The 15,378-nt window shown below is 48.0% G+C and overlaps 1 protein-coding gene across 5 annotated transcripts in view; it reads right to left on the minus strand.

Moving 5' to 3' along the window:
* The window catches only part of GALNT13 (polypeptide N-acetylgalactosaminyltransferase 13), a 124,453-nt gene that overhangs the window by 39,856 nt on the left and 69,219 nt on the right, over window positions 1–15,378 (minus strand). For all 5 annotated transcript variants that reach the window (XM_086465117.1, XM_086465115.1, XM_086465116.1 and 2 more), the window contains exons 6-7: window positions 11,349–11,466; window positions 2,469–2,649 (exon numbers count right to left, since the gene is read on the minus strand). In XM_086465117.1, coding sequence (XP_086321243.1) covers window positions 2,469–2,649; window positions 11,349–11,466 — 299 coding nt within the window. The remainder of the gene's footprint in view (window positions 1–2,468; window positions 2,650–11,348; window positions 11,467–15,378) is intronic.

Below are 15,378 nucleotides of genomic sequence, written 5' to 3' on the forward strand. Positions count from 1 at the left end.
CTGAATCCACTTTTACATCGTACCAGACATCCATTTGTCAGCATCAGATTTACGTTTTCCATTTTTTTCCCCTCCCTCTTGCAGAAGAGCAGAAATCAATTATGCTGGAAACAGCCAGCCAAATGGTCAGTCACACGCCCTATTCCTTCAGCTTTCATTGGGGAGATACAATCACAAAGGGACACAACCCCGCCGACGTCACGCAAAGTTCGGTTCCCATACTTAAGAGGACCCTGCCAACGTGGCGGTTTTCCACTCACGGAACGCTGATCCCCGGCGTTTTGTTCAATGCAGAACAAGTGAGATCCGCAGGGCACTTCCCTGAGGGGTGGCACGTGACGGCTGTACCGTCAGCCCCAGGAGGGACGGCAAACACCAGCAGCGGTGACAGCAGAGCCGCTCCTCCAGACCAAGGCAGCAGCTCAGCCTCGCGGTGACTCAGAAGAAACACCGACTGCAGAGGACAAACAGCATCTGAAGAGACCGATGGCTCCTGGAGACCCTGCTCTGCCCCCCAGGAACCCCACTGCCTCCCGAATGGAACATGGGCTGGAGAGGGTGGGTGGTTGGACTTGGTGATCTTAGAGGTCCTTTCCAACCTAACGATTCTAGGTGTTCCCCTCGCTGGCTAGTTTGGCTCTTGTGACCAGTCCTGAGAGCAGGAACATTTAGTCATCTTCCACGGTTTCACCCCTCCTACCAGACCAAGAAACCTTTCCTCATGGGCTGCTCCCTAGAGAGAACAGACTTACTTTTCCTTGAGGAGACCAGACGTTCCTCCTTAGACGTTCTACTCTCAGCCCTGTTGCCAGAGCACCACGAGAAGATGCACACAAGATGGTGTTTTGAAAGGACAGAGGAAACCTGCCTGCACCTCTCTCTGTTATGATGCAAAGGCCCTTCCTCCGAGCGGGAGGCAGAGCCCTGCGAAGGCTTCCCAAAAAAGCTCGGTGCCAACCCAAACCTCTGACCGATGGGGATTCATCAGCCTGCTGCCATTTTTTTGGTTAAGATTTGTTTCATGCTTGTTATCTTTGGGTTCCACACACATTCATACACGTCTGTATTTCACGTATATCTAAGGTATAGATATAGAAATACCCTTTTTACACCATTAGCAGGGCACTGCACATATGCACAGATTTTTTTTATGGTGCTTTAAACATTTTGGCTTGCTAAGGGTTTTCCAGGGCAGACTCAGAATATTCTACGAGCACATACTGCGACAGCCACAGGACGCACGCCATAACCCACGCAGAAACCGAGAGTCTTCCAGCTTCCCAGCTCCTGATTACGTGTTGGCACCTGATGATTGACTGAGACACCCTGAACCCCTGGAAAAATCAAAGCACCGAAAAGCCAGTCTGCAGCCGGAATGAGCGGAGGCCTAACAACAGCAAATTGTGCTGGAGATGAAACACAAAACTCATCCAGATAATCATATGGTCTGGGGGTTACTTCTTTGTGACAGAGACAATATAAACTGATTCGGTTGCCACAGAATTTAAATTAGAAAAAAGTTTAAAGATGGAAACCCGAGAAGATTACCCCAGAGCACACAATGAAATAGTAATAATAGCTTACGTACTCTATGGCTACTCTCTACCACAGACATTAAGCAACAATTTATAAATACTATGAAAAATAACTGGCTTTCATAGGCGAGACATTGTATGTTCTGGCTTTTGAACGGAAGCAATTCAGTTTTTATTAACTGTATAATTTTGAGGTATCAGTAAAACTGGAGTAAAAAAACCCACCCAGAGTAGTTTTCTGGTTTACATACAAATCTTTAGAAGAAAAACAAAGTTATAAAGTACATTAACCTTATTTTCTCATTTATTTCTGCCAAATAAAATGAAATAAAACTACTGGTCCCGATTTGGGCAAAGAAAAGGCTTAGCTCGAAACGCCTGCTTTAAGAGGTTGGCTGTGCCCAAAGGCCTACTTGAAATACAGGTGCAAAACAATCTTTACCAGAAAGCCACGCTCTTTTTTTCCTGATCATGGCCACTAATGAAAGCTTTTGATTCTTGTTTGTTCAGGGGAAAAAAAAAAAGTGACCCAGAGCACCTCTGCTGTCCCTCCAGTTGGCACCTTCTGAAGGGACCTTCAGGGATCACAGGGACAATCTGGCCAAAGTCTGCACTTCTTAGACTAAACGGGTCCAAGACCTTTCCTCCTCGGCTGCAAGCTAATATTAGGAGAATAACGTTCTGGAAAAAAAAACCTGACGATCTTCGGGAGAGGAGAAGCCTTAACTGGCATTTTTACCTTGGGAACAGAATATAGGAGGGTTTGACATGTGGAAAGGACATTCCCTTGAATCCTGAAAGCGCTTTTGCCATTAGGTCTCAGCTTTTAGCACACATACGTGCACACATGTCTACACGTGACTTATTTACACTTCCCTTTTTTTCTTCAGGCAGCTTTACAGACCATAATATGATCAGAAAATAATTCCTTACCTGGAGATATTATATAGAAGAAGTCCTTAAACTCATCCATCCAGACCTCTGCCAGTCTCCGGTTGTTCTTGTTGATGACGTGCCCCGTGCCACCCGGGAAGGTGTAAGGTGTGGCCTTTCGGAAGACGTGGCCAACGTGCGAGCAGGTGACGATCTCCAGGGAGCCGCCGCACTGCCAAATCTGGAACGAGAACCCCAGGAAGCGTTGGCTACAGCCAGGCCAACCCACGCCGAGTCCATGGCGGGAGGGGCTCTGGCAGCCACGACAGCGGCTGCCTCCTGATACATCTCCCCTGTCACCACTCAACGGGGAACGTCAAGCAGAAGCTTAAGGGGAGCAGCAGGGGCAGGACTGAACAGCGATGGAAGGCACAGACTGGGACTGCAACGGGACGGTTGTGCGAACGGCTCACGGGGCTCTGTGTCCCCACAGCATGAACACGCACAAACCACTGTCTCAGAAAGGGGTCACCCTACGAGGGGATAAGTGTCAGGTGTGGAGGTTATCTCTGTATTTGAGATTTTATAACATTTAAAGAAATAGAGAAAAACTTTTACTTTTAAAAATATATATATATGCACATCTACTCTTCAAGCAGAATCATGTTCACGACCACCACGAGCAAAGGCACAGCAGATCTTGGTATCACAGCCAGCCTCAGAAAGCAGCAAGCACAGGTACTCTGAACACCACAGAGCCACGGAAGTGAAACACAGATGCAAAATGTCTGTTCTCTGGTTCATACGCTGGGGAGTGCCACCATCAAAGAGAACAACAAAAAAAAAGTTATAGATCAAAAAGAGAATTTGATGAACTTCGAGATGCAGACTGTCCCTTTCCACTACTGGAGCCAAAATCTAGACCCTTGAGTAAGCTCGGTGCCTGCAATAGGACTGCACAAGTATGAACAATCATATAATCCTGGACTTTGATGCCCTGTTGTTAAATGAAGTAACATATTTTCTGTCAGATCACTGGAGTCTTGGTATGATAGACATCAGTTCATGGACTAACCATCATCAGTTCATGGATTAACCATCTTTCTAGGCTCTGTAAAGAACTAGAGAAGAAACTAAAGACGGCTGAAGGTCCAAGTTTGCAGAACTGGAGGCATAACCTAGGCAGCCGGGTGACCGACGGGGGCAGAGCAAGATTTCCATCGGATGCTTGCAGGGTTACAAAGCTTCGCTGTTCTGCCAGACCACATCGATCCTGTGGGATCCACCCTTCACTAAGGTTCACTGACATTTTTGGCAACAACAAAGGGACCACCAACCGCCCAGCTCCTTATTTAGGCTCGTCCCACCCTTTGCTTTAGTCTCCTCCTAAGCTGCCAGCAGGACTAGGATTTACAATACCTCCTGGTAATAAAACACAGAATTTAAGAGCCACTGGGTGTTTTAGACAGAAACAGTCTTGTAATTAGGGCTCCTTGACACAGACAAAAGTTACCATAGCAACTTAATGCAGCTTTTATTTAATTAGGGCTAAATCCTTTTATATAATTCCATCAGCACGCCAAGCGACGTACCCTGTCGGGAGAAGCAATGACAACATCGCAACATTCTTGTGTTTAACAGCTCAAAGACAACCGGTCGGCTCAGGTGAACCTTGAGGCTGACGGACGCCAAGGAGCACGGGCCGGGACCGAAAGCAGCCCCCACACAAAGTGAAACAGCCCCTCCTGGGACGTTTACCAAGCGCCCTGGGAGTAACTCACCGGACAGGGGGCAGGAGCGAGCACGTGCGATTAATGAGCGCACCCACGGTCCCTGCATGCCCCCCGCCCTGGGCTGCTCCTGCTCCCCCCCTCCCACTACTCTCCCACGCTACCATTTTTGACAATTTGTGTTCCTGCACGCTCCTTAAAGCGCATTTTCAGCCGCCCTTGGTACAGCCTGCTGTCTAACACAGCTGTCACAGGCATGCACCCTGCTCAAAAGAAAAGGACTTTTATCCTTTGGTAAAAAACCCAAACAAATCAACCTTCCTGAATATCCCCTGGTAAAACAAATACTTTCCTCAGGTTCATAGAATGGTGAAGGACTGTGGGATTCCAGAGCTCCGTTCACCACACAGACGGGACATGGGAACACATTCAGTCACTCGTCATTGCAGCTCTGGGGAACCCCAGAGCTGTCCCTGACCCCTGGCTGTTGAAGAGCTCTTTGTAGACGACACCTCAGGTGTTCAAGACCTGCCGGCAGCTCTTTACCCACACTGGTGACTGCTCCATGTAATACTCCAAGAGGTTTTTTTGAGAGAAACATTGCCATTAAATTTCATTGCAGCCCTTTCCATTGTAACATTCAATATATTTTTTAATCCAGCAAAACTTCCAGGGATAGAATTTACCTGATCCTACAGCCTGGGAACCTGACATGTCAATGAACTGTATCTTTTCTCCAACATGCCTAGATTTTTCTGAGCAGACCAACGATGTTCGGAATTATTGCTTTACTACAGTCCTCCTGGTCATCTTGCTTCTCTCTTCCCAGAAAAAGACCCACAACCGGAGGCAGTGTCTCACCCCAGACTGCCACGGGGAGACTTTCTGCCCACCCAAACCTGCCCTCGGCAAACCTCCACTGTGCTGAGCACCCGCTTTACTGACCTCCCACCCACTGGAACAGGCAATAAAGGCCCCGACAGTGACTAAATGCACCGAGGGACTGAAGACAGCCAGACTGCAAATATTCTGATACAGATCGATGGATCTCATCTAAAAAAAAAAATTTAACTCCAATTTTCACACTGAATTATTCATAAACCAGTTATTGTCACATCATCATTTTTAAGGCTGAAGGTGTCTTCCTTCCCTTCTCTGAAGCTTAACCCCTCTCCTTCCACCTGAATGATTTCCCCAAAATCAGATATTCTTCCAACCACGGTACTTCAGTTCTCTCTCTGCATCTTCCAAGCCAGCACATTCCAGGAGTTTATTCTCCACCTTTCATGAAAAGTTATTTAGTGAAAAAAACCCAACACCCAGCTGCAACTTTACACTTAAGAAACTAACGACGACCTGTCCCCAGCCCGGCATCTCGTCCTTCAGCACCACCCATTTGCCCACCCGCCAGCTCCTATCGATCTCCGCCGGCTCCTGACTCAGGAGGGAACTTCCAGGGTGCCCCTTACCGACGTGTTCTGGTGAAGACCAGACCAGCAGATCCGCTGCATCTCCTTGGGCTGGAAAACAGGCTGTCCAATCCAGCACGTGATAATTTACCTTCCACAAGCCCATCTGAGACTGACCCATTTGCTGTTTATCTTTTTCCTTACAAATATTAATTCTTTCAAAATTCGTGGTAGGACACTGCGCGCCATGGAATTAAATACAAGGCTTGTGTTTGCCCACATAATTTATCCCTTTTTAAGCACAGGCATTAATTATTTGGAACTACCTTTGATTTCACAGACGTTTTAAAAGCATTCTTGTGTAGAACAAGTGCATTAAACTCCGTCTGATCTCTGTGCAGCCCACTGTCAGGATTTTTTTCCCTCTTCCATCATTTTTGAACACTAAGTCATAGAACCACAGAACAGTTTGGGCTGGAAGGGACCTTAAAGACCACCCAGTTCCAACCCCCTGCCCTGGGCAGGGACACCTCCCCCCCAGACCAGGCTGCTCCAGGTAAGCTGCTTCTGCAGTTAACCCCTATAAAGGGGAGTTTTATGGACAATGCTTACTGGTTACACCTCATGCTCGGGGGTATCATTCCCTTTTATGACAAAATATGTAAAACTAACTCCAAATGAGAAATAAGTCTCTAAAGTTTGGAGTAAAATAAAACTAAAATCTCATGTTACAGAGATATAAACGCTGACAGCAAATGTTTTACGTGTTAAGAATTCCATTTACTCCATTTTAGAAAATACGTTTCTTCACATAAAGGGGTGCTTTTGGTCCACGTGTGTGTTTACTGATGAAGGTGTTCGACTAAACATCACCCATGTACATGCACAGATCAAAGCTATAGTAAAAAAAAAATCCCCAAAGATTACTGCAAACACGAAGGTAACACGTAAGCACCGTTATGGCAAATGAGTTTAACTTGTTTGTTGCTATGCAGTGATGCGCAAGGAGGTTTTGGGTTTTTTCCCTATTTATTCACAGAATCTCTGTGAATAAATAGGGAAAAAAAAGAAATCCTGAAAATTCTCAACACCAAAGATCTCTAATGAAATCAACTGAACTGGTGTATCTTGAATGCTTTCCCTATAGAAACATAAGAATCCTGACATACAGAAAAATTAATGCAGTCCAAAGAAAGGGAGAAGCGTTGCATGCTTTAAATGCAAGCACACAAACACATTTTGAGCACAATTTGTGAGCAAACTGCACTCCTAAAATTAGTTCATATAGTCAAACAGCTAAGGAGAAGTACAGAGGGACATTTTCAGTCTGTTTGCCAGGTGACTCCGGATTGATACACCCCAAATTCCACTCGCCAACGTGCAAAATTCACTTCGGTGTCACCGGGTACTTCTGAAAGTCATCTCAGGCGCACCCACAACCCTTCCAGCCTCGCCAGGAGCTACGTGCTGCTGCGCCCCCGGCCACCCAAGTCACCGCTTCTGCTGAAACCGTCGACCTGAAGGTGTCTAAAGGCTCCCTCACACCCACCGCGCGGCAGCAGAAAGCCGAGACCTCCCGAGCGCTCGGGCTGCAGAGGTGCTCGTGGTAACCCTTGGTGCGGATCCGGGGAAGCTCCACCTCAGCACGGCCACCAGCGGCCTCGGCGGGGCTCGCCTGCAGGCCGCAGCGAGGGGGCTGCGGTTTGGCCGTCCCCGCTTCCGCGCACCCAGACCCTCCCGTTTGCCGGGCTCTATCGAGTGTTTCTGAGGACGGGATTCTACACCAAGTTACAGGTGGACTGAACATCGTTGCTCCTCACTCATTTTCTACAGGAATTCCTACAACAGCCAAACCCAGAAATCCCAGAGACCAGGAACAACGTGTCACCAGCGCTTAGGAAACACACACGGAAACATCTGCACGCCCGCTCTGCGCTTCGGACAGCTGCCAGCAAGCCACGAGTAAACAGCATCTTATTCCTGTTACAGCAGGAATTGTTTTCGCTGGCCTTGCTTTGGCCTACTTGGATTATTCTAAGGAATAATCTTTTTTTTTTCCTGATGGACAGATTATTTTTAATACTCTTTCCAAAGCTGTATGAGCTCCTTTCTGACTACCCAGTTTTCAGGGCATTCTCTGCCTGGGAAAAAACACTTACAGAATTTAATAGAAAATTAAAAATGTTTAAGGAATTCTATAGATAAAAAAAATGTTAAATATCTAAGGATAAATGAGGTTTCCCTTTACCAGAGTAGACTCTCCCAGCCGTAAGCGATTCCCACCAGGATGGCTTCCCCGCCCCAGCGGCCGTTATTTAAAGACACCCCCCAACCGGCACCGCTCAGCGGCGCGGCTCGAAGACCGAGCACCGGCTCAGCCAGAAGGCAGGCGGTGGGACAGAGGGACCGGGACGGCCGCGCCGCCAGGCCGTGCTGCGGGTCACGAGCTCTAGAAACATCCTCACGGCTGACTCCCATTTTCCAAACCAAGATGCAGGCCCGCTCTTTTCCCGACTGCAGCGCGGTATCCCAGGAACCCGCTGGAGGAACCTCCCCAAGCCCTTGGCAATCTCTGCCACCAATCTGCTGCACGGGTTTTACATCCGATCGGGTTTTAAATGCAGAGGCCTTGGTATTTTGCTGCCGTACCTGACCGCTCGGTCGGCTGTCTTTACAGACGAAGGCTCTAAATACCAAGCGATGGCACCGCGGGGCTGCCGGGCACTTCCCCGGTAATCTCCCGGCGCTGGCAGCACATCGGTTTATTTCTATTCTTGACGCCATGCCCTCTTATTCGGCGGATGCACGCCTTCCAGGCTGGCAACGTTCCTTGAAGCTGAAGTGGGAAAAACTTCTGAAGACATAAAATAACTTTCTCTACTATGACTCCCCAAAATTCACCCGCTCCCCCCACCTCAGTCCTAACCAGAAAACCAGAGCTGCTTCCCTGCTCTCACCAGCAGGGCTTTCTGCGGAGGGCATGGCTATTGTTGGTCTTTGCCTTTCCGCATATTTCGGACTGAGATTTTTAGCGTAAAGCTGAAATGAAGAGCTCATGGAAGTATTCTCACAAAATTTATGTGGAGTTAAGCCCATCAGAAACAGGACTCAGGCATTGATTATTTAGTGAAGGGAAGGAAAAAAAAAAGGGAAGGAAAAAAAAAAGGGAAGGAAAAAAAAAGGGAAGGAAAAAAAAAGGGAAGGAAAAAAAAAGGGAAGGAAAAAAAAAGGGAAGGAAAAAAAAAGGGAAGGAAAAAAAAAGGGAAGGAAAAAAAAAGGGAAGGAAAAAAAAAGGGAAGGAAAAAAAAAGGGAAGGAAAAAAAAAGGGAAGGAAAAAAAAGGGAAGGAAAAAAAAGGGAAGGAAAAAAAAGGGAAGGAAAAAAAAGGGAAGGAAAAAAAAAGGGAAGGAAAAAAAAAGGGAAGGAAAAAAAAAGGGAAGGAAAAAAAAAGGGAAGGAAAAAAAAGGGAAGGAAAAAAAAGGGAAGGAAAAAAAAAGGGAAGGAAAAAAAAGGGAAGAAAAAAAAGGGAAGAAAAAAAAGGGAAGAAAAAAAAGGGAAGAAAAAAAAAGGGAAGGAAAAAAAAAGGGAAGGAAAAAAAAAGGGAAGGAAAAAAAAAGGGAAGGAAAAAAAAGGGAAGGAAAAAAAAAGGGAAGGAAAAAAAAAGGGAAGGAAAAAAAAAGGGAAGGAAAAAAAAAGGGAAGGAAAAAAGGGAAGGAAAAAAAAAAGGGAAGGAAAAAAAAAGGGAAGGAAAACAAAAGGGAAGGAAAACAAAAAGGGAAGGAAAACAAAAAGGGAAGGAAAACAAAAAGGGAAGGAAAACAAACCCTCTGAGTATTATTATATAAATTACCGAAGTGCCCAGGAAGCAGCAGCAGTGAAACCGTACCAAAGCAGAGGCATCAGCTCAACCTGCACTACACTCGACTGCAAACCCCCCAGCATCCCACCCAGGAGCTGGCTGGATCCCGCCACGGATCCCGACAGCTCTCCCACGCCAAGAGCCAGAGCAGAACAGCACAAGCCGAAGGCACAACAGCACCATTAAACAGCTAAACTTCTCAGGAAAGGTTTTCAAAAGACATTAGCAAGAAAATGCATTAAGAATTTCCTAGTTATGGCATTTTTTCGCATGTGCCGGGAGCCGAAGACCCGCCCGCGTGCTGCGCTCAGCAGAAGATCAAACGCTTTCTGCCAAAACGGATCTGTTCCGCCAGGGAGCGGGAAAAGGCCGTGGAACTGTAAATTATTTTATTCTGTGGCACTTACAAGGCCTGACAGAAAAATGATCAATATTTGTATCTTTGTTAACAAAAATAGTCACTGCTGAAAGAAGCCCACGGAGAATCAACAGCCACATGCCCGCCAGTACGGACTCTCAACAAAAGTCACCTCGCTGGCCCCTTCGGATCAGAGTTGGTTTCTCAAGGGTTATCATTTTTGTCATGAAACCCCAGTGCTCCTCCAAAAGGAGAGTTAAACATTTTAGACTGTTCAGTAACGACCCAAAATTGGTCCTGCAGAAGCTTTTCTGCAAGCGATAACAAGCGCCAGCGGTAACAAACGGCTTCGAGGCTCCTCGGCCAGGGTTTAATGCGCACCAGCAATCCTGACCTTAGCATTTCAACGAGCGAGGTGAACTTCACCTTACAGAAACCCCACACTCTGGTACTGGGTGAAAAGTGGACAGTAGTAATACGCAGATTTAGTCCACGAGAGACAGGCATTTACGGCTTTAAAGCAGTGCTAGTCACTCTCTGCTCCGCAGATCACTTCTAAAGCAGTGCGAGACAAGCCTACTAACAGGCTTAAGTTAAAAATAAGCTCCTACATAGAGGCCTACATGCATCCAAGGAATATTCGTGCACACCAAAAAATGTTGAAATCCACTGGTTTAAAACGTGAAAGAAGTTACTCAGAAGAAGTAACTCTACCCTTCTATTTTACTGGAAAGTGAACGATTGTAGAAAATGGCCTGAAACTGCTTTCAAATTCTCAGTTGATCTTCTCTAGAAATACCTGCTTCACAAAAATCTTCAAAGCAGTTTCTGTCAATAGAAAACAGTCCACCAGCCCTGGCTGAAGACAAAAGACACAAAAAAAGCAGGCAAGAAGGATATCTCCGTGGGTACTAGACAGGCATACCAGGGTTTATCTCGCATACTTACTTAAAATGCATAAATTGTGATACAGAGATGTTCAAAGTCATTCCTTTCTAACAATTACTTATCAAAGACTCAATTTTCCCATTTTCCTTTATGTCTAAAGGACAATTACTAAATGCACTTCACTCAATGAGATTTTATTCTTGTCACGGGCAACATACCTATCCCCGGCAGAACTACAGCCCCTTTTCCGCAGGACGGGAAATTTCTCTGCGAGCTCGGCTCTCACACAGGATAAAAATCCCAGCCAGAACTTGCAAGTTCAGGACGACATACACTTTCAAAACCTTCTGTTAAAACATATATTAGAATATTTTTTTTTTTTTACGCTACACAGATTTACATCTCATGTCAGTCAGCATTTGCATTAGCCCACGGAAAGCCTCGTTTCTCTTACAAAGGAAGGTATTACTAAAATAGATATTATTTTGAAAGTGCAAGAATTTCCAAACAGTAACAAAATGGTTCATGCAGTGAAAAGGACCAAAATACTATAACGAGGCATTCCCAAATATCTTGAGAATTTAAATTAACCCATGACTTGCGTGACAGCTAAAGCACAAGGGCCCTGTCCGCAGCGCAGGAACCGTTACAGCACAACTGTGTTTGTTGACAGAAAATGAAGGAAAACGGCAATTACCCTAAAAGACATTTCAAGATTCTCGCCACCCCAGATATCCATTCCTGCATCGTAAGTTCCTATCTCTTCAAAGTAGTTTCTGTCAATAGAAAATAGGCCACCAGCCATAGTAGGGGTCCTAGTTGAAAACAAACAGAAGAAAAAAAAAAAAAGAGGAAAAAGAAAAGAAAAAAAACCTTTTGAAAGACACTGTGGAATTTGTTAAGTGACACTACAGTACATTTCACTACCTCAGACATTTTGACTATAAATATATTCTATGTACAGCAACTTAAATACAAACTGCTAACAATAACAATACGATTTTGACTGCACACGCCGTGCGCTTGCCTTCCGGGCAGAGCTCCCCCCGGAGCCGACGAGAGCGCTGCCCGCCTGAGAGCTGCGGCACTGCTGCCTACCCGCAAAAATCACATTTCCATAGATTATTTCAGGAGCATTGTCATGGGAAAGCGGATGGAAATTTGGCCTTCTGCATCCAGAACAGCAGTTCAAATCCAATCTGAAATGCTTAGTGAAGAGAGTTTAATGCCTCGGCTTTGCCTCAGAGGGAGGCTAAATGTGCATAAAATTACCAGGCATAATCTCTCGTAACAGGATTATAAATCCCCACAACAGGCAAATCCAGTCGGAGCGCAACTTCCCTTTGTGTGAAGATGTCCTGCGTCCCCCTAAATACCTGCTCTGCCTTCTCGCAGCGCGCGAAGCCGTTGAGATGAAGAACGCCCACCCCGCTCCACAGGAGGGGCTGCACCGACGCGGGTCCCCACCGCCCCACGGCTCTCGAACGAGGTGTGCGGCGCGCACACCCCCCCCCCCCCCCCGCTCCAGCACACAGCTGAAGGGGCTGCCCCACGCACGGGGTTGAAGCCCACGCGTGTCCCCAGCGCCACGCCGCAGGAGCGGTGCCCCAGCCGTCCCCGGCACCCCCCCCCCACCACCACCCCCCCGTCAGCCAAGCTCAGGGGTGACAGCACCCACCCCAGCGACAGAGGGGCTTTGGTGCGGGGGCTTTGCGGAGGTCTCCGCACCCCCACGGCTACAGGCTTTGCTGGTGAGGACCTCGGGGGACGTGAATGGAGCCGCGGGCCGCGCCTGGCGGGGGATGCTCAGTCGCCTTTCTGCGCTCAGCTTCAAAAACAGCAGCGAAGGGGGCGAGACCGGGGTTTGCGGACACGTCACGTAACCCTGGCTCCACGGCACACGAATGCACCAGTAACCACGGCCTGTCTGCAAAGGGTTCGGTCACAACAAGGAACTCCTTCATTCGGTCACTTTATGTAGTAAACTGCTTGCAGAGGCCGCTGGGAAGAGCTGATATTCAGCGGGCAGAGGAGGCACCTGAACCTCGGCAAGCGCCGTGTTGCCAGCATCAGCGCTCCTGCCCCGTTTCCACGAGAGCTCCCGTGCTTGGGGACAGCTTTATGCAAACACTGACGGTACAAAGCAAGCTCCTAGCGTTTTTCCGACAAGCAAGACGGCAACAAAAGGGTTCACGTGCAATGCAGGAAAAAAAAAAAAAGCTGGAAGAGGGGCTTCACGGGTGCTCCCACCCGTGGCAGGACCTGATTTCCTCAGATCTTCCTTGAGCAGCTTCTGTCTGTCCTACAGGTGACAGGGATTAGCTGAAGCACGCCCTGTGTGCACACCGAGCCGCAGCGAGACGTTGCGGGTTGGGGTGGCCGTTACACACACAGACACACACACGGGGTGCTGCAGGGACGGGGCTGGGCTGAGCTGTTCCCATAGTGGCATCGGGCCCTGGAGCCCTCGCTTACTCTCAAACTCAACAAATCCAGGTAATTTGCCTGCTGTGCAATTGTTTCCTCTTCTGCTATCGTTACTCCCAGAAAAAAAAAAAAACATGGTTTAGCAACGAAGCACCACCGGACCCTGAGTTTACCAACACTTCATTTCTATTCTCCTCGCGGTGCTCTCAGCACCGAAAGCTCCGTTAACGAACTGCCCATCACTCGGACAGGGCGAAACCTCGCCAGGTTTCAAAGCCGCTTTGCTGCCCTCAGCCTCGCTGGGCTTCTGCCACAAACAATACCAGGGGCCCCCCGAGCTACGCCGCAAGGCGAGCAGACGGGAAGGGCCGAGTGGCACGACCCTCCGCCTGACTGCTACCGTGAAAGTTACAGACCATCTAGGAGGGGGAGCACGAAATAAAGCTGACTGGGATCCTTCTGAATTGCACTGGTTTTGTGCCAGATGACCACCTGTGATAGTCAAAAGAAAATTCTATTATGGATGACCTGGAAACTCGGTAAGCCTACACAAAACTGCTTACGCTGACACCGAAACTCGCCTCAGGACTTGGTTTACTCGCCTGCCTGCCGACTGGCCAAGCTCCCACAGGACTCACAGCGCTTTGAGGAGCCCGTGACGAGCCCAGCACTGCGTGAACAAACCTCAGCTCCCACCCGCACTCAGCCCCCACCTCGCCGAGGTGAGGAGCGCCACTGCTTTCAGACGACTCAAGTCACCGCCCCCCCCCCGGCCTGCAAAGAAACCTCCTCCTCCTCTTCTTCCTCCTTTCTTTTCTTTCCCTGAATGGAGATTGTCTTCGCTGGAAAAGTACAAAATTCCCCATTTTTGCACGGATTCAGCCTTAAGCAATTTTTGAATGATTGAGCCGAACTGGACACACAGATCCGGATTCTTCTGAAATGTCATCAGCAACGGCTCATGAGCAACAAACAGTGTTCCCCTAATAACTCACTAACTGAAACCAAAGTGCTGAGCTTCATGCTGCAAAATGTGAGCAGCTATGCACCAACACACGCCACGGATTCTCAAGTAACTGCAACGCAGCAGGCAGGACTGTTCTCTGTTATGTAAATTGAATGTTACACAAACAGATCTGCAGAGCTCTCCCTGTAAAAACAGCTGAAACGGTAATATTAGAAAGAGTAAGGGTTCCTACAGGGTTTTTTCTCAGCTTTGCGCCTATTAGCTATATTTTGCTGACTTGCAGTTATACCAACAACTACTTAACGTGTCCTGATTAACTCTAATCATCGTTCTAACCCACTGTTTAATTTTATTTTGGAGACAACGTCTGCTGCTCACTGCTGCAATCATTAGCAGGATTCCCGTTCCTGAACCCACACCTCTGCCTTCCCAGAAGAGGAGCTGCACGACACAAAGGTATTGCACAAACCCCAGGTTCGCCGCACCCCGCCGACCCCCAAACCCAGCCCAGCCCGCCGTGCCGGGGAGGGGTCGGCACGGAGCCGCTCCCGAGGGGACTCCGGCCCTGCCCTGGCCGGGGACGCTCAGGTCGCGTCCCCCTGCCTGGGAGCTCCCCAAGGCCACGTCACGTCACCTCACCCCGCGTCCTCCAACCCCCCCGTCCGCTCCAAGGGGTCCAACAGGCACAGCGGCAGCATCGCTAACGCACCAGGCGAGCTATTTATAGAATAGCTGGAATAAGAAACCTTGGAATAAGGTTTTTACACCAGTTTCCAATACTGCTGTCCGTCGCCCAGGCAGCACTAATTGTAGTCAACTCTGATTTTAACCAGCCGTAAGAAGATAAATAAAATATGCTCCTAATATTTGATGTTGTATTTGTCCTTTCAATAACTAATTCACAGTTGAGAAGAGATTTTCCAGAACAAAATCGATTTTTGGCTTTAGTATTTCTAATGCTAGCCTGGAGTGTCTTTAGCTTAAAAAACCCGAGGGTGAGTATGGAAATATCCATCAAAACGTGCTGTGGAGAGACTGTAACTGCCCAGCACAGAAACACCTTATGGTTTTGACACTGCAGATGGAAGAAGACAAGATGGTTGTACACGGATGTGAGCGCAGACAGCTCCCCTACTGCCGCGGGCAGAACCGCAGAAGGAGAAGTGAGCTCCCTCAAAGACAAAGGACGTCCTGCAAAGTACAAACGTCGTGCGAGGATTTTTCAGTGGAAAAAGAAGAATGAAAGGTTTAGCACGAGTGGCTTCAGCTGGCACCACCCACGGACACTGACCGCTGACCCGGGCCATGCCTGAGCACCGCGCTGCCCAGAGCT

This window comes from Leptosomus discolor, chromosome 5 (assembly GCF_034619465.1).
Source record: "Leptosomus discolor isolate bLepDis1 chromosome 5, bLepDis1.hap2, whole genome shotgun sequence".
In the NCBI taxonomy this organism is placed as follows: domain Eukaryota; kingdom Metazoa; phylum Chordata; class Aves; order Leptosomiformes; family Leptosomidae; genus Leptosomus; species Leptosomus discolor.